The sequence below is a fragment of the Pinus tabuliformis genome, chromosome 4_2, assembly GCF_031772625.1.
Source record: "Pinus tabuliformis cultivar Carrire ecotype Pingquan chromosome 4_2, CPIR1, whole genome shotgun sequence".
In the NCBI taxonomy this organism is placed as follows: domain Eukaryota; kingdom Viridiplantae; phylum Streptophyta; class Pinopsida; order Pinales; family Pinaceae; genus Pinus; species Pinus tabuliformis.
In genome coordinates, this window is record NC_142304.1 from 658,189,822 (window position 1) to 658,214,934 (window position 25,113).

The window sequence follows — 25,113 nt, forward strand, 5'->3', positions numbered from 1 at the left end:
CGACAAGATCGATAGTATGGATAACATCAACACTGATCCAGAAGATAACCATAGTGTTCTGAATAATGTCGAGGGCGAGATGAGGCTGAACGTGGTTATAAATTCCGTAGAAGATAACATTGGGTTGAAGGCACAAACAGATAATAATATCGAGTTCACCGATGAAGAGAGCAGTACTGAAGAGATGGGTTCAAATAAGCAAGGCGAATTAACAGCAGACGGGGATTCTGAAGCGGCCTGCGTGACGTTTGATATGGGAGACTTCCCGTATTACAGCGATGTGTGCGGGGAGCTTGGTTTCTTTGTAGAGAATTTTATTCCGGATGTGTGCGGAGATGCCGATATTATGTATCTGGATGCTGTACAATATGATTATGCCGAGACTACAGAGCTTTTCTATGAATCTCTGTGGGAGGACGATATTTGGCATTGAATGAACATCCAGTTATTCAGATGGATTTGGAATCACCATGGTAACAAGAATTTGTAAGTAGTGGATATCAGGTTTTGACGTCTGGAGCGTGTGAGCGCCCTCACGAAAGCATTGTAATATGACTTTGCAACGTTTGTATGTTAAAAAACGCTTAAAGCCGAGAAAGTCGCTTTACTGCCAGTCTATGAGAGCATTGAGCGGTGTGTAGTGTCGCCTCCAAAATTTATCTTGAAACATGAAGGAAGGCCGACGTGGAAACCCCTTTTAGTTCAGCGGAATATCTAATTTTTGCCTTGTTTTAATGATTTGTGTATTTTCCCTGATGTTTTCGCCTCAATTTTTACACGTTTTGTCAAAATGTTAGATATTTAATATTTAAATAGACGCTTTTGTAGGAATTTGATTACACTGTTTGAATACCATTAAAACAACTCTCAAAATGTTTGTATATGATAAAGATCACCAGGAGTGACACACCAGAGGGAGCCTTATCATCGTGAGTGACGCGCCACAGAGATCATAGCCTTATCATCGTGAGTGACGCGCCACAGAGATCATGTATATTTCAAGGATCTTTTAATTCGAATCAACGATGTATCGAATCAATTTTTTAATCCTTAATATTTATCATATAAGTTTCAAACGAATCATATATTTTAACATCTAACTGAAAATAAGCTGACTCTTGAAACTTTTTAATTTCACTACGGTTAGAGAATATGTTCGAGTTAGGCAGCCCGGATAAAATTTATATATTTATATAGATTCCCCGCCGGTAAGCTGAACTCCCATTCTTTTTAATTTCAATGGGCATAAACATATTTATGAATTATAACAGCAAAGTTATATATATATATATAGTAATGGCAATTAAACATAATTATGTTGTAAGGGGTTTTCTTTTGAAAATAATTCCCCTAGCTGCCAGAGTATACCTGTCTACATCATACGATCTTATCTTAGACAATCAAAGAATCTTTCGCCATTAGATTGAAACATTTGTAACGAGCTTCCTCGGCTCGAGATAATGATAAGGAGGACATGCATTCCTCGGCTCGAGATAATGATAAGGAGCACATTTGCATGTCCCAACACCGAAAGCTCGCAGCAGAGAGGGAGGATCGATTTGAGATCCTCAGCCTCAAATTCAAGCAACTTGTCACAGCCTTCATGGAATTGAAGTTACTATCAATTGTCGTCGTCGGCAAGCATGCTTTTGCAGGGGGATTCATTTTCGCGTTAGCCCATGTCTATAGATTCACAAGAAAGGATAGAGGGTTTTTATATGTGAGCGAGGTAAACGTGGATTTTGTCAGTCCTCCCAGCGGCATGTCCATCATCAGAAGCAAGGTTGATTCCTGTTACTTGATGGAAATTGTGTTAGGCAAGCGAAAGTACTCTGCAGTACTCTGCACCCATGACCTTCAAAGCAGGTCTGGTGGACTCTATTCATGATAATTCCGCTGAAACCCTAGACGTCGCCATTGATGCAGCAGTTAAGATGGGTTAGAAAAAATGGAATAAAGAGGTTTACCTGCAACTCAAGCTCTCTCTTTTCTTCAAACCTATGGAGAAACTACGACTAGTTGCCAAAGAGGGTTCGGATTCGTGCAACTTGTCACAACCCTCATGGAATTGAAGTTACCCTCAATTGTTGTCGTCTATGGGCATGCTTCTGCACGGAGATTTATTTTCACGTTAGCCCATGACTACAGATTCATGAGAAAGGACAGGGCGTTTCTCTATATGGGCAAGGTAGACGTGGGTTTCGTCATTCCTCTAGTGGCATGTCCATCATCACGAGCAAGGTTCATTTCCATTACTTTGACGGAAATTGTGCTGGGCGAACGCATCTACTCTGCTCCCATGGCCTTCAAAGTGGGTCTGGTGGACTTTGTTCACTATAATTCTACCAAAACCCCAGAGGCCGCCATTGATGCAGCTCTTAAGATGGGTCAGAAAAATGGAATAAAGAGGTTTACCTACAACTCAAGCTCTCTCTTTTCCCTGAATCTATGGAGAAATTCGAAATGGTTGCCAAAGAGGGTTCTGCACGGGTTCTGCACTACTTTCCCACCTTTTATTTCTATATCTTTAAACATTTTTTTAACTTTGTGAACCCCATGCATCAATTGTTTGAGTACTCAAATATATGAATATTATGCATAATCTTTGCATACACAGAACCTAGTGCATTCTAGAGAGTTCTTGTAGCCCCATTTTTATAAGCTTCCTCAACTCACAATAAGGTATTCTTGGTAAAACACATTTAGATTCAGACACATTGTATAACAGTTATTTAATTGAAGTCTTTGGTTTCCCTATTTTTGCATGGCTTATAAGCATTATTTTGATCATAGATTGTTCTCTCAACATGGTATTTTGAAGCTAAAAAGCTGCACTTATTGATCATTGGATGGTATTTTCTATTTTTTAATCAAAATTTCATTTTTATTTGATCATGTTGACATGTCCTTAGTGAACGCGAGAGAGAATTGCCAGGGTGTTGGTTTGTCTTTACATGTGATATAGTCGTCCTTACATTTCCAAGACAACCTCTGTCTTCATTTCATGTTATATATGGTCTTGATCTTAAGGCATTTTTCACCCTATAATTCCTCTTGCCAAGAATTTTCACACACATTTTTGAATCTTTATATGATCAACATAAGTATACAACAAGAAAAGTTCAATGGGATTTGGTATGTTTCCATCATTGAGTTATACAGGATGTGAGAACACAACGTTTGCATGTCCGTTTATGCAACTGGGTTTATCCTTGGTTTAGAGATGCAGTAATAAAAGCTTACCTAGTTTTGATATGGATCCATTTTCGGTTTATACAGAATGTGAGGTTATTGGATTTTTTATATTAGCGATCAAAGGATTTCTTACATGTGCAATAATTAGGGAAGGATATAATATGTGAAATTTCATGACACAAAATCAATGTAACGTCTTGTTTTCAGTTTTATTAAATTGAATTAATTTTTAAATGGAAATCCATTTGTTTCCACCAACCAATGCATATTATTTGTTGTAAGATTGTGAAAACAAACCAATTTCTCTCGTTAATCTCAGTGATACTCCATTCATGAAATCCAAATCACAGTCTGCTTGGTTATTAATGTCTATTGCAAATGTGTTGTTGTTGAGGATGGAATTTGAGACTTGCATTTAGATAATTCTCCCCTTTCCCTAGTTGATAATCTGTTGTCACAATAGACACTACCATCTATAAATTTTGACTCTCTGCCAAACTAATCAGTGCACAATATTACAATTCTAGAGCCCAGTTCAAAAATTGTGAAAATAGACTTAAGCTCATGCTTTTTGAGATGCTTGAATGAACACTTAAAGAAAATTCAAAATCACAACATTACTAATGTGACAATTGTATATGACATCTATTATAGCAAAGGAAGGCTAAAGGTATAAATGGACAAATTGTATATGACATCTATCCACTAAGCTAGAGGTCTAACTGGACAAATTGTGTTGGGAATTACTGTTGGTGGGTCTGGGACCTTATGTGATTGATTGCTTCACTATTGCATTGTTTTTTAATCTTATCAAGTTATCAATGTACCTTCTATGTGATTTATGAATTAATTAGGTTTTAAACTGGATTATTTAAAAACCCTTTAAAAATTCAGAAAATTAAAATAGACAACAATTCAAACTTATCCAATCTTGACTATTAATTTAATCTCTATACACCCAACTTCCAAGGGTAATATCATGTATACCATGTTGCATAATGCCAAAGGTAGAATTATGTCCAGGAAGGATTTGGACATTGTATCGTTCCAAAGGAGGAACTAGTGTACCCCAATTCCCTCTAAGAGCTTAAATGTTAAGACAACAGAGTATTGGGATTCAATAAATGCATATAAAAGCTTTAAGGAACTACAATTTATTCATGCCTTTGAAATCAATTTTTGTTTCACCTATCATTCATAACCCTACACAGTCAACAAAGAAAAGATGCATGGCCTAATATTTTAAGAAATCAAGCTTGAAACTTTTTGTGTGGGAAATATTCTTTTTTGTTTTTTGTTTACTATTGATATGTAACTTAAAGTTGGCGCCAAATGCAATTCGACTAGATTTGGAGGCTGTATTTTACCAATTCTGTGCATTTTGACAGTTGACAAACTTCCAAAATGTGAAAATTGGCTTATTGATAATGATGATAGGAAAGAAGAAAAGGATACATGGTGGCTGAATCATTTTAAGGAGCGTGCAAAGAAGTCATCATCAATTGATTGGCCATATCCATTTGTGGAGGGAAAATTATTTGTTCTTACATTAAGTGTGTGTTTGAAAGGTTATCATGTGAATGTGGACAGGAGGCATGTGACCTCTTTTCCTTATCCAGTAGTGAGTTGAAGAACCCTTTAGAGTACAATATTTTCTTCCATATCATCTCCACGTTCTTGTCCATGTTAAGCCAGTGTTGCACAATAATTCTTTTTCAGTTTCAAGAAAATTTATGGCATTAGTATAAATTAATGTATGCACTAAATTTATACGTGATTGGACCATTGATTTGTGCTTGATGATGCCACTGAATTCTCTATAAATGGTGACATTGATGTGCATACAGTTGTTGTTGCTTCCTTTGCCTGTCTCACATCCAAGCTTTTCACCTCAATGACTTCTAGACATGTCAGAAAAATGGAGAGCTCCACCTTTGCTAGAAGGCCCTGTTGATCTTTTCATTTGGATACTCTTTACAGGCAACCACTTTATAGATGGGATGGATGTCAGAGAAACATGTATGTAGTCTAAAATTGTTAGATCATCGAATGTTGTGGCCCATTTTTTTGTTTCCTTGGTAAGTTATTGTACATTTCTTTCTGCTAGATTATTTTCGAAAAGAGTTAATAGAGTGATGGAATGATGAAATTAATTGTCATTTAATCGTATTTGTTGAAATTCACTACATATCAATATTATTAAGAGGAAATAGTATGAGATAGGGGCATATCATTTATCATCGAAGAAGATAATTGTCTTAAGATGATGCATAAGACATAAGACAAAGAGAAAACACAGAATATCAAACTAAGTTTAATAGTAGAAAATGGGGAACCTTACTCACAAGAACCTTTGTAAATGAAGGAAAGATAGGTATATAGAGGATTTTATAGAATACCAAAGAAAGGTTTTCAAACAGGCATCTCCTTGAAGGAACTTGCCAACTCCCAAGATTTCGATGATAACAAATGAAGCTTTGAGCATATCTTTCTTTCTTTAATACTGGAATGCTTCATTTCGCTTCTTTGTTCTGTTTTTTTTATGTTGTTACAATGTAGTCTCTCATCTATTATTTCCAATTGGGGGGACGTTTCCATTATTGGCTTACAGAATGTTGCTAGCCACTATGACAAGAGACTCCCATTTGTGGAACATATCAGCCTGTGTCTGAACCTGGGTGATGGTACTACTGCTCCAATTTTCTGCCAAACCACAATCCAGTGGACAAACTTCGTGTCACTTACGCAATCATATTATTCATAATTAACTAAGGTCACACTCTTAACCAAGTTAAAATTAGGTCTGAGTAAGCCTCAAACAACCTTTACACCCAACCATAGTATGATCTATGACAGGAATGGATGGGAACACAAGTAATTGTAGGAGTGGGACCGCTAAACCTCTTCGCTTCTCACGATTTGAACTTCAAGCATGGATGATGGGATGGTGATATCATGTTGGCCCTTGCATCCTCTATCCTCATTTTCATATTAAGCTGGTCCATTCTAATTGCAATACCAACATGGCACATATCACTTATATAATCACATGATGTGATCTACGCTAAGTTCCTAACTAAACACATGGAATTGATCAAATAGTTAAATTCTATATATTTGAAACCTATTTTCCTTATTGAACAATGAGTTGAGGAACCCTTTAGAGTACAATATTTGATTTTATATCATCTCCACGTTCTTGTCCATGATAAGCTAATGTTGCACAATAATGTTTTTTAGATTCAAGAAAATTTATGGCATTAGTATAAATTAATCTATGCATTAAATTTATATGTGGTTGGACAAGGGATTTGTGTTTGAATATGCCACTGACTTCTCTGTGAATGGTGACATTGATGTGCATACAGTTGTTGATGATTCCTTGCTTGTCTCACATATAAGCCTTTCACCTCAAAGACTTCTAGACATGACAGAAAAATGGAGAGCTCCACCTCTTCCAGAAGGCCCTGTGGATATTTTCATTGGGCTACTCTCTGCAGGCAACCACTTTTCAAACCAGATGGATGTCAGAAAAACATGGATGTAGTATAAACTTGTTAGATCATCGAATGGTGTGGTTGGTTTTTTTGTTTCCTTGGTAAGTTACTGTACATTTCTTTATGCTAGATTGTTTTCAAAAAGAGTTAATAGAGTGATGGAATGATGAGATTAATTGTCATTTAACTTTCTCTGTTGAACTTCACTGCATATCAATATTATTAAGAGGATATAGTATGACATAGGGGAATATCATTTATCATCAAAGAATATAATTGTCTTAATTTGATGCATAAGACACAATACCAAGAGAAAACACAGAATATCCAACTAAGTTTAATAGTAGAAAATGGGGAACCTTACTCACAAGAACCTTTATAAATGAAGGAAAGATAGGTATAGAGAGGATTTCATCGAATTCCAAAGAGATAATTTTGAACGAGCATCTCCTTGAAGGAACATTCCAGCTCCCAAGATGTTGATGATAACAAATGAAACTTTGATCATATATTTCTTTCTTTAATACTGGAATGCCTCCTTTCACTTCTTTGTTCTGTTTTTTTATGTTGTTACAATGCAGTCTCTCCTTTATTATCTCCAACTGAGGAGAGGTTGCCATTATTGGCTTACAGAATGTTGCTAGCCACTATGACAAGAGGATCCTATTTGTGGAATGTGTCAACCCGTGTTTGAACCTGGGTCATGGTACCGCTGCTCCAAGTTTATGCCAGACCATAACCAGGTGGACAAAATTTGTGTCACTTACACAAGAATATTATTCATAACTAACTAAAGACACACTCTTAGCCAAGTTAAAGTTGGCTCTGAGCAAGCCCTCAAACAACCTTTACACCCAACCATGTTATGATCTATGATAGGAATGGATGGGAAAAAAAGTAATTTAAGGAGTGGAACCACTAAACCTCTTTGCTTCTCATGATTTGAACTTCAAGCATGGATGATTGGATGGTGATATCATGTTGGCCCTTACATCCTTTATACTCATTTTCATATTAATCTAGTCCATTCTAACTGCAATACCAACATGTCACATATCATTTATATAATAATGCATGGTGACTGAATCGTTTGATGTGGCGTGCAAAGAAGTCATCATCAATTGATTGGCCATATCCATTTGTGGAGGGAAAATTAGTTGTTCTTACATTAAGTGCAGGTTTGGAAGGTTATCATGTGAATGTGGACGAAAGGCATGTGACCTCTTTTCCTTTTCGAACAGTGAGTTGAATAACCCTTTAGAGTACAATATTTGCTTTTATATCATCTCCACATTCTTGTCCATGTTAAGCTACCGCTGCACAATAAATTTTTTCAGATTCAAGAAACTTTATGGCATTAATATAAATAATGTATGCACTAAATTTTTACGTGGTTGGACCAGGGATTTGTGCTTGAAGATGCCATTGGCTTCTCTGTAAATGGTGACAGTGATGTGCATATAGTTTTTGTTGCTTCCTAGCCTTTCTCACATCCAAGCTTTTCACCTCAAAGGCTTCTAGACATGTTAGAAAAATGGAGAGATCCACCTTTTCCAGAAGACCCCATGGATCTTTTCATTAGGATACTCTCTGTAGGAAACCACTTTGCAGACCGGATGGCTGTGAGAAAAACATGTATGCAGTCTAAACTTGTTAGATCATCGAATGTTGTGGCTCATTTTTTGTTGCCTTGGTAAGTTACTGTACATTTCTTTCTGTTAGATTTTTTTCTAAAAGTGTTATGAACGTGACGGAACAATGAAATTAATCATCATTTAAGTGTCTCTATTGAAATTCACTCCATATCAATATTATTAAGAGGAAATACTATGACATAGGGGCATATTATTTATCATCAAAGAAGATAATTGTCTTAAGATGATGCATAAGACACAAGACCAAGAGAAAACATAGAATATCCAACTAAGTTTAATAGTGTAAAATGAGGAGCCTTACTCACAAGAACCTTTGTAAATGAAGGAAATATGGGTATAGAGAGAATTTCATAGATTACTAAAGAGAGATTTTCGAACGGGCATCTCCTTGAAGGAACCTACCAACTCCCAAGATGTCAATGATAAAAAATGAAGCTTTGAGCATATCTTTGTTTCTTTAATACTGAAATGCTTCCTGTCACTTCTTTGTTCTATTTTTTATGTGGTTACAATGCAGTATCTCCTCTATTATTTCCAACTAAGGGGAGATTGCCATTATTGGCTTACATAATTTTGCTAGCCACTTTGACAATAGGCTCCTATTTGTGGAACATGTTAGCCTGTGTTTGAACCTGGGTCATGGTACCACTGCTCGAAGTTTCTACCAAACCACAACCCAGTGGAAAAACTTTGTGTCACTTACGCAAGCATATTATTCATAATTAACTAAAGACACACTCTTAACCAAGTTAAATTTAGCTCTGAGCAAGCTCTCAAAGAACCTTTACACCCAACCATGTTATGATCTATCATGTTGGCCCTTGCATCCCTTATACTCATTTTCATATTAAGCTGGTCCATTCTAACTGCAATAACAACATGGCACATATCACTTATGTAATCATGTGATGTGATCTATGCTAATTTTCTAAATAAACACATGGAATTGATCAAATAGTTAAATTCTATATATTTGTTTTATAGTGAGTAATGGAATCATAACAGGAAACCCTTTTTTGTTTTCTTGTTGAAAACTAACTTTACCAAACTTGGTAGGAATTTTGATCGTATTGTATTTATAATTGACACTAAATTTAATCCACCATTACAAAATGAAAGGAAGGAAATAAACATACAATTAAAGAAGGAAGTGGATTTTATGGTGATATGGTAATTGTGTCATTCATGGACAATTATGAGCTTGTAGTTTTGAAGACTATTGCAATATGTGAATATGGTTTAAGTGATTTTCCTAGTTGTGGTGACTTTTTTATTTCTCTATTGTTTCACATTAATTATCTTTTCAAATGCATGGCTATAGTTAGTGCTATAAAAATTAAAGTTATGAATTCCCTTCGTTTTAAGTCTGTCAATTGAGATTTCCAATTGGATGTAGGTTCAAAGGTTATCTACTAAATATGTTATGAAATGTGATGATGATAATTTTGTAAGAATTGATGTTGTACTGGAGGAATTTAATAGATTATCTCACAGAAAACCTCTATACATTGGAAACTTGAATTACTTTCACAAGTCCCTCAAAGTAGGTAAATGGGTTGTCGCATATGAGGTATTGAATTGTTTTGAAATTATCCTATGTTTGGTAATCAATTAATTTTTTATGATTGAGATGTTTCTCGAGTAGTTACAAATAAAATGTTTTGTTTGGAAAATTGTAGGCATATGTTTGTGCTTCATAGAATTTATATATTAGTATTTTAGGGTTAGATGATTGTTTTAGCACATTTAGAGTCAAACAAATTGTATAGCATCTATTTAACTGAAGTCTTCGATTTCCCTATTTTTGCATCTCTTATAAGCATTATTTTGATCACACATTGTTCTCTCAACATGGTATTCTGAAATTAAAATCTTGCACTTCTTGATCATTGGATGATATTTTATGTTTTTAATAAAAAGTTCCTTTTTATTTGATCATGTTGACATGTCCTGAGTGAATGCTGAAGTGGGACAAGGTAGCGAGAGAGAATTGCCAAGGTGTTTGTTTGTCTTTATACGTGATATGGTCGTCCTTACATTTCCAAGACAACCTTTGTCTTCATTTCATGTTATATATGGTCTTGATCTTAAGGCATTTTTCACCCTGTAATTCCTCATGAAAGGAATTTTCACACACATATTTGCATGTTTATATGCTCAACATAAGTATACAACAAGAAACATTCAGTGGGATTTGGTATGTTTCCATCATTGAGTTATATAAGATGTGAGACCACAAGGTTTGCATGTCTGTTTATGCAACTGGGTTTATCCTTGGTTTAGAGATGCAGTAATAAAAGCTTGCCTAGTTTTGATATCGATCTATTTTCATTTTATATAGAATTTGAGGTCACTGGATTTTGCATATTGGTGATCAAAGGAGTTCTTGCATGTGCAATAATTATGCAAGGATATATTATGAGAAATTTCATGACACAAAAATCAATATAAAGTATTGCTTTCAGTTTTAGTAAATTAATGTAATTTTAAAATGGCAATCAATTTGTTTCCAACAACCAACGCATATTGATTGGCGGGTTATTGTAGCAAGCAATATCAATGTCTCCACTTCAAATATGTCAATGTTAGCATTTACCTACTTAGAATATTTGTACGTGAAATGATTAGGTCAAATGTCCAAATCTTTCAATATTCTCTAGAAGATTATGGCATTGCCGAATAGAATTGGTGTCATTTTTATATTAAATTTTACCTAAGTTAGACTGAGTAGGAGGTGCTTGTAAGTATTTATAAATTACAATCTTATTTTAGCTAATTTGCATGAGATTTTTTTCAAAAATAGATGGTAATAGAGTTGAAAACTTAATGATACTGGGCACTTTGATAAAGATCCTAGCTTGATCTTTTGGTTGAGAATTAATATCCATGTGTATTGAGTTTGACTTCATTGCGTGTTTAATGTAAGGTGTGGAAAATATAGGATATTAATGTGCTTTCCTCATGGAAGTGATTATCTATCTATATAAATGGCTTCAATTCTTGATGTTCTTTTTTATGACTAAAATATCTCCACGGTACAAAGACTACATTGTTGCGCACCTTACCTTCCCTCCAAGCATAAGGAAACATTAATGAATAACTCACAATATTTAGTTATGCATCAATAAAAGGTCACAATCTCGTGGAAAACCCCCAGTGGAATCGATCCACTCAAATTGTTTTTTGTTGAAATGACTTGAATCATCAACAACGTAACCACAAGTTTAAGATAACAAGGTATAAAATGCATATCCCTATATGGAGGTAAAATTTATCCCAAATAAAAATGTGATACTTACAAGTGACCACTATTAACAAGCTCCTTCATCTCGACAGGAAATTATCCACCAATGGTATTATTGGACAATTCGAATAAGTAGAGACTCATAAAATTACCCAAATATGGAGGAATACTTATAGATAAATCATTTGAATTCATGTCCCTACCAAAATCAACAACAATTCACATTGTCACAAAGTGTACTTGTTCATAAAAACAATGGTTTTTTTGGGATTGTTTTCTTACATATTTACCAGTCTCTGCAGTTTACCCAACTCCTTCAGAATGTGCCCAAAAAACCTACATCCTATCAATATTCCGAGACGAGATAAAAATTAGTTGATTGTAAAGTGTTCGAAAAAATACCAACGATTGAATTACAGGGTTCAAAATGCTTACAACGTGCGAAGTTATTGCAAATCTCCCAAAGTACTTGGAATCAATCTTGTCAGGCCTGGATTGTATGAAAAATCCCTGCAATGATGACTTTGTTCAGTCAATATACTTATTATACCCTCTTCTTTAACATGAAAACCCAAGAGGTTTTTGTTAATATTATTCTAATTGCATCTAAAGAAGGAATATGCTCTGTATAGAGGGTAGAACTGGAAGATCCATCCCCACTACATTGTGTGTTCAAATGTTGGATAAAATTTACATGGTCCATTAACTGCACTAAAAAGAAATGTTATTTCACCCAAGTAACAAATCTATGATATACATATGGGGGAGTTCATACAAATGAACTCTACTTCGCAACCTCAATATTCATTGGAAAAATGGATTTGGATGGTATCAACTCTATGGTACCCTTGCAATTACTTCATCAATAAACTTACAGAAAGCCACCCAATTTCAATCGGAAGTTGTCCATTGAGATTCATTGAAGATAGAATCCTGTAAAATTTTATCCACAGAAAGATGCAATCATAAGGAATTCCCAACATTTTCTATAGATCTCAAGCAATTTCCATGAACGACATGGATATTCATTTAGAAGACGAGATGTTGTCATGATTTGAAACCAAGAAGCACAAAATACTTACAAATAAGTTATTCGGTTACTGATGCAAGAAACACCATCCCATTTTAAACCACACGTATCTTAACCTTTCCATGTCGACAATGTATTTCCCAATTGTTGTTGTATCGACAACAGTGTATCCACTTAACACATTGAAATGCATAATTTCCCACTTACATACACATTAACACTGTTAAAAATTTTCATAAATAAATGTACTTATTAGGTGCTCATTGACCAATATCAATAGAGCTCACCATCGTTGGTGTGTGTAAATCATGTAGTAAACACAAACACATGGCACAAAGGAGAAAAAAAGATGCAAGGAAATGAGACATGGCTGACGTAGATACCAGTGAAACAAAAAAAGGAAACATAAACATATCAGATATCATCTATATGTTTTTAGCTTCATGTCATGTGAAATTATGTTGGGGTTAATTTCCACATCTTTCCAATCAACATTAGTTCCCATTATATGGGAAATATGATTGTGGGATGGTATGTCATGATGATGGCTTCTTCTCAGTATAGTTGATTGTTGTAAAGTCTTGATTAGACTCCTTAATGGTAGACACTAGATTTTTTCTCACTACAAGTTTAGCGACTATTAGAAAGAACACTTTATGATGCAAGTGTGTAGGTGTCTAGATTATTTTCTTTGACAAAAGGTTCAATATGGTTTAAGAGGTAATCTTAGATGCCATCTAACTGTTAGGAATGAGTTGCATCATCCAGTAAAAACAATTTTTAATAACTTCATAGTTATAATCATGGATACATTACTGGAGTTGAATTATTTATTTGCACATTAATAAAAGAATGTATCTTCATTAGGGGAATTTTGAGGTCTAAAATGGGCCTCCTAAGAAAAATGTAGAATAAAAGTAAACTTTATAAGAACCAATAGGATTAAACATGACAATGTCAACCATGGGAGATGATTCACCAATTTTGGAGTAAAAGAGTAAAAATATTAAAAAATCATAAAATAATAAAAACTACTTTTTCAACTTGTATTTTCAATTTATCTCCCTAAGGATTACTCAAATTTCGAGCGATAGTACTTGTTGGATGCAAAATTTAATTCCTCATCCAAGGAGTACCCATGTTGCATACTTTTGATGGACCCTACTACACGAAAAATAAGAAAATCATGAAAAATGTGACTGCAATCACATTTTTTTTCATGTATTTCTCATTTTTCGCGTAGCAGGGTCCATCAGAAGTATAAAACTTGGGTACTCCTTGGATGAGGAATCAAATTTTGCATCCAATGAGTATTTCCGCTTGAAATTTGAGCAAACCCATAAGGAGATAATTTGAAAATACTATTTGAAAAAATAGTTTTTTTTTTATTTTCTCTCTAAAATTTGATGATGTAATCTAATCTTATTTTATTATTTCCACTGTTATTTATAATTTCCTTAGAAGCCCATTTTAGACGTCAAAAATCCCCTAATGTCTCACTGTAAATTTCAATACAGCCTCCATTCGACCAACTCTATTTTTAACTAGTTCTCCCTAATTATCTATATCCAAACTTTATGCCTAGATTCCAAGAATAAAGAGTTTACATAGTGGATATTGTTTTTCCTTTGAAAATCCCCTAGCCATGATCGTATGTTTGCCTGCGGGGATTCCCTCAACCAGATCTAAATCAACCTGAGAGGAACAAACATTTATGGATTTATATATACATACGAATATGAGGTAGATTGGTTCTAAATTTTCTTTAGTGATTTCTAGCATACTAAATTTTGCATCATTGTGTAGGCTCAATATAGTATCATTCAAGGCCAATATACATCAACCTTAAACAAAAGTACCCACATGCTTCCCATGTAAAGTATTAATGTATTAACATGAGGCTTAAGCATCACTGGTGAAGCTACCAACAACATGGAGATGACACCTTGGATGAATATATGATTAATGAGCTACCTCCTAGCTTTCATGAAGAGGATTCATCTTTAATTTTTAGCTATCTTTTCCTTCTATAAAAAAAAAAATGGAATGGAGGCATGAAATTCTCAATTTAAACTATAAACTTACTTGTGCTAAATGTCAGGAAAGAAAACCTTATGGCAATGCCACTGCTAAGATAGCAATAACATAGGTTATTGGAGAAACATTTTTTTGAGATGACACAAATTAAAACAACAAAAGAAGAGGATAAAAAATTTCATGAATCAACACTCTTAGTATAAAGTTTTCAAACATAATGTGAATGAATTTGTCCTTTGCTTTCACAATTATGAGGAACCAATTGTGCCATGTATCATTGACTTCTTAAATGATATTCTCACGAACAAGGATTATGATGCCAATATCATCATGATCAAATAACAATTAGAATAGGGAATTTCACAATTGTGAGGAACCAATTGTGCCCCTTATCATTTACTTCTTAAATGATATTCTCACAAACAAGGATTATGATACCAATATCATCATGGTCAAACAACAATTAGAATGGGAAATTTCATAAGTGGCGAGAAAGATTCAAGATTTATATGACATCATCACATGGTAAGAACAATTCAATTTTATCCTAACCATTGTACACTCCTTTCTACAAAGCGAAATATGTTTGTTTTCCACCAACATTTATTAAACCAAATTTATGAAATGCATTTGAAGACATTGAGTCACTATGGAAAGAGAATTATGGGCACCTAGTTGATGCTATGGAAATGATTGAATTAGATAAAATGCAATGGTCCAAAGAGAAAACTAATAATACCATTCTCTTATAGTTTGGACATTTTACACGAGCGAAATAAGGATAAGAAGCAACAAGTAACTAAATTAACAACATCATATAACAAATCATGAGGGAGTTTATTAATGTTACCCCTACTACTAAAGTCTTTCTATTAAGCTTTCCTCATAAAATTGGACCAATTTCTAATGAACAAAAACTATTATCCATTGCATTGTGAATTAAAGTGATATGAGATTACTTTGTTATGAAATGTTGATTTAAATCATTTATAAAGGTTCCAAAATCTTAATGAAGAACATTTTCATAAATCCTTTGGAGTGAAGTGTTCTCTTTGAACATATCTTGGTTGGAATCTCCATGAAACATAACGTATGATAAAAAAATAAACATGAGTAAAGAAACAAAATTGCACAAAATTTTGAATTCTTTCTTGTTTGCTATTGTTCCTTAAGCCGTTTCCTTTGCAACATGTGGTGCAAATGTTAGTTATGTATCATTTGTTTGGCTTGGACATTATGGATGATAAATTGTAATTAATTATAGCTATGTATCATTTGTAATGCTCGGACAAGTTGGAAATTGAAAAACAATTTGGAAATCTTTAATTACATTCCTTAAATCATAAAAAATATTTTCATCATACTAAATATACATCTCTATTTTTTTTATTTTTTTAAAATAAAAAATTTTAAAACCCTATTTCAAAATAAAAATTTAAAATATAATATTTTATATAAAAATAAATAAATAAATAAAATCTTATATAATAAGAAAATATTACAATTCTTTAAAACTTATATATATATATATATATATATATATATATATATATATATAAAATGTATCTAGTAGCATAATCAGATTTATAAATGTAATTGATATACTCTATACTATAAGTCCTAACATTAAATTAAAAAAAATCTAAAACAAATTATAATTACTTTTTAGAATTTATATATCAAAATTCAATTTAAAATTCTATAATTTAGATATTTTAAAATTAAAATGAAATATTTTATCTTTTTAAAAAAATATATAATTTTTTATTTATAAATATTTGGAAAAAGAATATGAAAATATCCCAAAAGAAAGAAAACCTAAATCAAAAATATGTTTTAACTTCTATTTTGAAATATCAAACATAAATTAAAAGAAAAGAAATCACTTACCTTAGAAAAATACAAAAAAATAAACTAAACATATGTGTTTAATCATAAAGCAGTGTTTATTATAAATGGTCCAAAAAGTTAATAAAATACTAAAAGATACCGAATTATTACACTTGTATTTTTATAAATAAAATTACAAAACTCTTTCCCAAAATATATATCAGAGCTATGATCATATTTACCTCATGTAAATGCGTCTTTTAACATTTTTAATGCTCGACGAAAATAATCATTTTAGTAATAACTATACAACCTTCGAAAGCTAAAATTCTATTATAAAGATTCTTAAAATTAAATTTGAGGAAAAGAATAAAAATGGTTATTTTCAAATAAATCTGATAAGCGGACCCTAAGCAGAAGTTGTCCAAACAATACTGAATATCTTCATTTAACTGTTGAAGGGACTTCCTCCAAAAATTAATGACGCCTCCGTCGTTATTAGATTGAAATAAATCTTTGGTAATGCTCTTTCCAAAATTCGCGTACTACCTTAAAAACTGAAATTTTTATTAGATATTTCTTCTCATTTTAATGATTGTAGTAGAGAACAAATAAGAAAAATCTATCTTTTCATACAAACCAATCAACTCCAAATTTAAATAGTGATGGTTAATGGTTAATTCGTAATAAAACATTGTTTGATCTCCCGGAGCAGCTTTATTCGTTTCCTGTGTAAGTTGTGGCTTTTCTCTTTCAATTTTTCCTTTTTTTTATTTTTTATTTTTTTACATTTTTCTCTACCTCCACCCAGGGTAGAGTGATCATCTAAATCAGTCTAGAAATCACCAAAACCAATTCAATCTCGGATGTGTAATAATTTCTTCACCATACCCAGAGAAATTTTCCTATCTCCACCCATTTATCAAAAGCTTCCCAAAGAAAACAATCTCCATCCTCAACCCATGGGATTTTTCTGAGACCACCTCAATCAGATCTGAATCCACCAGCAATCCACAGATCAACCAAAATGACAACCCACCATACCATGGCTATTTAGGAAATGGAAATGGCAAGGTTGTACACCACTGTCAATCCAGTGAAATCCCATGCCAATAACAACAATCATGACTAATAAACCATGCATTCACATCCCAGCAAGATAACCAAACATGGAACTTGTTACCTGCAAAATCCTCTTGTTGATTGCTCTTTCTCTGCTTTATTTTTTGCCTTGCTTACTGTTGTCGAATCTTCCTCTTGCTAGTTCCTTCACTGATTTCTTGTGTCTTCCTTGTGTCCAAGTATGTGTTCTCTCTCTCTCTTCTCTTCTTTAAGTGAATGTTAGAATGTCCAAGAGTGTGTCTGAATGTTGTCTCTCTTTCTTACTTTAATTTTCCTTTATTTTTTCTTCATTTTATCTTACATGCATATTCATGTCTCTTTATCTTCCTTTCCTCTTATTTTCCTTTATTTCTTGTATTAATCACCATTTATTACCTTTTTCATTTTCCAATGCCGATGCAAATTTCCATGGCCAATAATAAACCACAAGTGGATCCCAATATAATTTTTTCCCTTCCACCCATCTTAGAATATGTATCCTGTGAACTTGGTTTTATTTTTGCATTTATAATGCTCATTTATAACATGGAACTTTAACCCATGGATTTTATAGACCCCCATCCTCGGTGTTTTATGACACTTATGACCAGTCAAAATTGTTGACACTGACAAACATAATGCTTACGGAGTTTTTATAGCCCAACTTGGTGCAGTGTTTACAATGAAAAGTTGTTAAAGTATGACTAACATACTACTTATTAGAGCTTTATAAACACAACTTTATGTATTATTTACAATAATATACATATCCACATTTGCTTCAACTAGAAAATAAAATGGATATGATGTCTGCATCAGCAAAAAAGGAGTCCAGAGGCTCACACCTCCACCCTCAAAAGTAGTATCAAAGATTCACCTCCTTCACAGGAAGTCCAGAATCCATTGCTAAAATCAAATTCTTTCTCCAATGTCCAGTGCTACAATTGTCTCACTCCTTGATCTCTCAGTTAACAATTACTGACTCATTGTTCCCTAGCACACTCCGAATGTGCTTCTGATTCCAAATAGCAATGTTATTGACTAAAACAAACTTATTCCCCAACCTTCCCTTCCATGCTTCCCAGTCCCTTAGGAAATATGGTCACCCCCTTCCGTGTCGTCACTCACCTTCAAATTTTAGGCATCCCCTTCTCTGCTTCCCAATCCCTCAGCCGATCCATTCCTTGGCAAGATTTCCTTGCATCGGAAGGTCCCAAAACCAAGGAATACCCCTAACTCAAAACTATCATATTGGTCGTAGCATGCTTATGGAAATCAATGGACAGTATTGGGTACCAATGTCCCACAATTGCCCCACTCCTGAAGTTCTTTACCAACATATTGTTGCACGCTCCAATTCCTTTTGTTGTTGTTTCTAACACTCTTGTAGCCAGTTTCAACCACCTAAATCGGACATTTTTCATGCTTTCCTATACCAATCACATAATTTATATTAGACTCAAAAGGAATTGTAATAAATTCAAATCATACATCATTGATAAGGTGAAATTTGCAATTATGTTTAATTCTTGTCACTAGTCAAATCAGTTCCTTGATCAAATCATCATGTATAAAAATACCACATCCTGTTAGCTCAAAATTTAACCATCATAAATCAGAATCTTAAATTATCTTCATAATTTTGAAATTAAAAATTGAAATAAAATATTGATACTTATCTTTCAAATTGTTCTTTTCTTTTGCCTTTGTTCCTTATTTTTTCCATACACACACTTGATCAGTTACCAAAACCAGCAAGCACCCAGTGCCTTCTCCTCTTCTAACGCAACAAGAGAATCCAAAGACTATAATGCCTACACCCTAAGTATCATCAAAAAGGGAATCTAGAGACTATACCGCCTCCACCCTCAATATCAACAACAAAGGAATCCAGAGAGTATATTTCCTCCACCATCAATATCAATGACAAGGGAATCTGGAGACTATATTGCCTCCATCGTCAATATCAACAACAAGGGAATCCAAAGAATATATCTCCTTCACCCTCAATATTAACAACAACGACATCCAAAGACGATACCACCTCCACCCTCAATATCAACAAAAAGGGCATTCAAAGAATATACCGCCTCTATCCTCAATATTAGCAAAAAGGGCATCGAGAGCCTATACTACCTCTACCATCAATATGAGCAACAAGGGCATCCAGAGCCTATATCACCTCTACCCTCAGTATCAGGAAAAATGGAATCCAAACAGTCTCATACCTTCCTATCCTAACACATTATACAACACATACACCTACACATGGTGTACAACAAAACATCTTCACATATACACATGATCCAATATGACGAATACACATGTTACAACAAGAAACATACAAAATACACATGGCATAGTAGAACATGTAGATAACACAACATGTATAACACAGTAGTATTGTGCATCCAAACACCAAACCATCTCTACCAGGTAACCTTGCCTCTAGTGTCTTTCCCATACCTTATGTGTGCATCCACAAATCGGTGCTTGTCCCAACATGGCACAGATCACACCGCTTTCATTCTACTGACGTATCCTTCGACATTCATGTTCATGCCATAAACACATGCATAGCTATAAGAACATAATATCAAAATCATATCATCATGATACTAAAAGCATAGATGTTCTAGAGATACTTTTCCCACTATATTCCTCACAAAACCAAAAATCTTTTCATGCCATTCACTTACAAAAAAGCTATCATTCTTCCACAAGAATGATCCCTGATGACCCTGTGATGAAAGGGAAAATAGGGGTAACACTATTTACCCTTTCTTTATAATAATCGATCCTGGGACCTATGGGTTATGAGCCCATTACTTATCGGAAGCGTTTCATAAGGCCTTAAGCCTTTAACTCGGACGATACAACTTTGTCAGATTTATTTATAAAAACTTGGGAACACATTACTTATCGGAAACACAGGAAACACAGGAAAACCCCACTTCGAACACATAGCCGGATTTCAAAATTTATAAGCCTGCCTCTATAAATATCGGCGGGTCCGCACCTTCCAGCCCTTCCACAGTGCTATGCCGTCCCTTTGCCGATCTCCGATCGATCGATCAAACCGATCTCCGTCGTCCATTTCTTTACCCGATCCAACGATCAGCAATCACTCCGAACATTTAAACTGCGTATCTATCCTCCACCATCGATCTGCACCCAATGGATCTGACGGTTGTCATTGATATCAGGTGGACAAGTAGCGTGAGGATTAACCACCCGATAAAGCGGTTTCCCCATTCAACCTCGTGCTACGTGTCCTCCACTGAATGGAATCGGGTCCTCACCCTTCAAAACCACTTATGGTTTTGAGGCCACCCGAAATCCACTTGTATTTTTCCGAAACTACTTTCCCCGTGCGCTAACACTCCCGTAGTTTAATTACGCAATAATCGTCGATCTATGAGATTCGATGGTTCTCATTCTTGGTTGCCTCTACCATTGATCTATGATATTTAACGGCCGCTGTGTATTCTCAACCGTTTGCTCCTCTAGACTTGATTTCCTCCACCATTTGATGGATTCTGCGCTTTAACACGGTTCTCTTCCACATTCAATTTAGGCATGCAATATTCATATATATATAACATCATTGGATCGTCATCGATCCTACAGTGATCAATGGTTGATCAACACACTTATAAACGAGATTTTAAGCCCTCAACACATATATACACAGACAACACGAAAAGGCATTATTACATAACACACAGGCACATAAAATCAACACTAAACACATACTTTTCTATAATACACGACATAATTACATTCTAAGGCATTTCAGCCTTAGTAACAGGTTATCCTTTGACTACATTGTGAATATTTTATTCTCACAACTTTATGTCTATTCCTCTATATCCCTCTCACACACACAGTCTCTCTTTTTATAAGATATTACAACAGTCGTGGATCATTTAAGATGCACGATTTCTCCCCACAATTACTCAACAACCCTTAATTCTCTCTATACACATACATGCATATGGCCAATTACATTTAATTAATTCTTCGAGAGACTTTATCCATTCCATCATTTACTCTGTTTTGAACAGAATTTCCCTATTTTGCTCCGATGGTCCACGTTGTCCTCCTTGCTCCGCTTTGGATTCCCATTTTGATTGGGGGGGTAAGATACTCCTGCATCAGACTCTCGAGGCACAAAAAATTATGAACTCCTGGTCATATGCTTCTCCTTGTCCTTAGCAATTCTACCCACTTCTTAATGGAACTGCTTTCATGATCTTCTGTGAGCTGCACCCAACCTCTGCAATAACAGTCTTCCTCTGCTACATGATACCTCGCCAAGCTCTCCTCACTCAGTATTTTGGCATCCTTCTGGTTCTCTTCTCTAGAACCAATTGAGCACTCCTTGCCCTAGGTTGTTGCAAGTCTTCTCACCTTCCGCTGTCATTCTCTGCACGATAGTAAGACCATAAAATCTCTAGTCTTCAACAACTGTACCTCCTTCTTGTTCTGTTTTCACTCCTTCTTCCTTCTCGTAGGAAATCCTTTCCTACTCTGATACCAAATGATGAAAGGGAAAATAGGGGTAACGCTATTTCCCCTTTCTTTATAAATAATCAATCCTGGGACCTATGGGTTATGAGCCCATTACTTATCGGAAGCATTTCATAAAGTCTTAAGCCTTTAACTTGGACCATACAACTTTATCAAATTTATTTATAAAACTCAAGAACACATTACTTATCGGAAACACGGTAAACACAGGAAAACCCCGCTTTGAACATGTAGCTGGATTTCAAAATTTATAAGCCCACCTCTATAAATATCGGCGGGTCCGCACCTTCCAGCGCTTCCACAGTGTTGTGACGTCCCTTTGTCAATCTCCGATCATTCGATCAAACTGATCTCCGTCGTCCATTTCTTTACCTAATCCAATGGTCAGCAATCACTCCGAACATTTAACTGCGTGTCTATCCTCCACCGTCGATCTACACCTAATGGATCTGACTGTTGTCATTGATATCGGGTGGACAAGTAGCGCAAGGCTTAACTGTCTGATAAAGTGGTTTCCCCTTTCAACCTCATGCTATGTGTCCTCCACTGAATGGAATCGGGTCCTCACCCTTCAAAACCACTTATGGTTTTGAGGCCGCCCAAAATCTACTTGTACTGTTCCGAAACTACTTTCCACATGGGCTAACACTCCCATAATTTAACTACGCAATAACCATCAACCTATGAGATCCGACGGTTCTCATTCTTGGTTTCCTCCACCATTGATCTATGAGATCTAACGGCCACTGTGTATTCTCGACAGTTTGCTCCTCTAGATTTGATTTCCTCCGCCGTTTGATGGATTTTTCGCTTTAACATGGTTCTCTGCCACATTCAATTTAAGCACGCGATATTCATATATATAACATCGTTGGATCGCCATCGATCCTACAGTGATCGATGGTCTATCAACACACTTATGAACGAGATTTTAAGCCCTCAACGCATATATACACAGATAACATGAAAGGCATTATTACATAACACATAGGCACATAAAATCAACACTAAACACATACTTTTCTATAATACACGACATAATTACATTCTAAGGCATTTCAGCCTCAGTAATAGGTTCTCCTTTGACTACATTGTCAATACTTTATTCTCACATTTTTCTATCTATTCCTCTATATCCCTCTCACACACACAGACTCTCTTTTTATAAGAGATTACAACAATCGTGGATCATTTAAGATGCACGATTTCTCCCCAAAATTACTCAACAACCCTTAATTCTCTCTATTCGCATACATGCATATGTCCAATTACATTTAATTAAGTCTTCGAGAGACTTTATCCATTCCATCATTTACTCTGTTTTGAATAGAATTTCCCTGTTTTTCTCTGACGGTCCACGTTGTCCTCCTTGCTCCACTTTGGATTCCCCTTTTGATTAAGGGGGGGTTAGATGCTCCTACATCACCCTATCAAACAATGGAATATATATGTGTGTGTGTGTGTGTGTTTGTAGGCATTAACATAATCATGATCGCAAAATAATTACCAATGTTTATAAGGTCAAGATTAAGAGAACTTCATTTATTTGTGCAACGCATGCACAACATTTAGAACAATAGTTCCCAATGTAGCCAATGCATATGTTACCTCAAGCCCATTTACTTTACCTTTCTCATCACTATCTTGCCACTATCCATTTATCCCTATGGACCCAACCATCCTAGCTGGCTGTCATATTCTTACATTCAGTCACCATTTATTCATGAGCTTCATCCAAGCCTTACATTTCCTATTGGGTTCTACTCAGCTCTCCCCGAGCTTCGTTAGCTTTCCTCTTTCCCCCAACCAATTCGGAAGACCCTTAAAACATAAAAGGCAAGAAAAAAAATAGCAATCTAGAGAATAATACAACACCACAAACCAAGTGGCATGGCCATGCACCAATCATAGCCAAAACTGTAAATCAACCACAAACATATCATGAAATATTGAAAGCATAAAAATTTCAACGGACACCATGACTTAACGCCTATGAGTTCCCAGTGCTTCCAAGGGTTCATAAAAGCCCATCCCGAGCCTTCTTCAAGATTTCATGGCAGTCTCTTTTGTCATGTGATTCCCTGCATCGTACTTCCGTAAACACACAATTGTCAGTGCATTAATAAATATAGCAATTTACGAATTGTCTTACCATATTATATTAATAATGTTTCCTTACAACTGAACACATGCATGCATCATCTCTCAAGGTATTTCAATTCCCTTGACAGATTTAGCTATAACTGAAAACCAGCTATTATGCCGCATCTCATCATCCATTTCTTGTGAAACTTCCTCAACCCAAAAGTGATTTCATGCACTTAAACTTGTTCTATTGCTCTATTTTGGAGCATGGGCTTATTTTTTTGCAGATACTATCTCAAGATTGGTATCTTCCCAAGTTGTATAGGGATCTAGGGACTACTATCTCAACCCAGCATCTCGAGGGATCCCAAGTTGTTTCATGGCTCTAAAGATCCTAACCCAACCCACAACCTCATGATAACTTGGTAACCAATCCCCTTCACTTCTCTGTGGAAATTCCTTTATCTTCCTTCTTGGTATCAACTGTTGCATAAATCTAGGGAATGATCTTAGCTACACCCCCAGCTGATTGTGCCTCTTACGCATATTAGATATGAGGCCTAACACCTTGATAAAACGGACAATCCCTCCTTCAATGATCTCCATCAAAAGTCTAAAACCTCAAGGGTTTTGTTCCATTGCCTTTATTCTGCTACTCCACAGGCTGAAATGCACATCCTTTCTCAGATGCAATGAAAGTCTTATGAGGTGCCACATTTTCCTTGTCACCTACATCCTAAGATCTTCCTTCCTTATTAGGCCATTTTACTTTAGTCTTCTCATTACCCTTAGAGACACGCTTGAACTCAGGCTTGCGCTTTGACTGCACATAATAATCATTTAACTTCTTGATGGCTTCCTCCAATGGATGAGGCTCATCAAAATCAATCCACTCTTTGAATGATA

At 35.0% G+C, this 25,113-nt stretch overlaps 2 protein-coding genes across 2 annotated transcripts; both read left to right on the forward strand.

The window, feature by feature from the left end:
- The first annotated feature begins 1,474 nt into the window (after positions 1-1,474).
- On the forward strand, positions 1,475-1,943 carry LOC149171126 (enoyl-CoA delta isomerase 1, peroxisomal-like). The gene is made up of 2 exons (XM_089425851.1): positions 1,475-1,729; positions 1,818-1,943. The coding sequence occupies exons 1-2, from the start codon at positions 1,475-1,477 to the stop codon at positions 1,941-1,943; spliced, it is 381 nt and encodes a 126-aa protein (XP_089281977.1).
- Positions 1,944-2,062: 119 nt separating this feature from the next.
- On the forward strand, positions 2,063-8,173 carry LOC149171127 (enoyl-CoA delta isomerase 2, peroxisomal-like). The gene is made up of 3 exons (XM_089425852.1): positions 2,063-2,387; positions 7,871-7,932; positions 8,096-8,173. Exons 1-3 carry the CDS (start codon positions 2,063-2,065, stop codon positions 8,171-8,173), a joined length of 465 nt encoding a protein of 154 aa, XP_089281978.1.
- Positions 8,174-25,113: the final 16,940 nt, after the last annotated feature.

Bases quoted from the DNA above. Each gene is read 5' to 3' on its own strand.
- LOC149171127 (XM_089425852.1), top strand. From the start codon at position 2,063: ATGGAATTGAAGTTACCCTCAATTGTTGTCGTCTATGGGCATGCTTCT. The intron at 2,388-7,870 runs GTCAGAAAAATG...CATTAAGTGCAG, and splicing joins TGATGCAGCTCTTAAGATGG to GTTTGGAAGGTTATCATGTG. The intron at 7,933-8,095 runs GTGAGTTGAATA...TGGTTGGACCAG, and splicing joins CCTCTTTTCCTTTTCGAACA to GGATTTGTGCTTGAAGATGC.
- LOC149171126 (XM_089425851.1), top strand. From the start codon at position 1,475: ATGCATTCCTCGGCTCGAGATAATGATAAGGAGCACATTTGCATGTCC. The intron at 1,730-1,817 runs GTAAACGTGGAT...AAATTGTGTTAG, and splicing joins GGTTTTTATATGTGAGCGAG to GCAAGCGAAAGTACTCTGCA.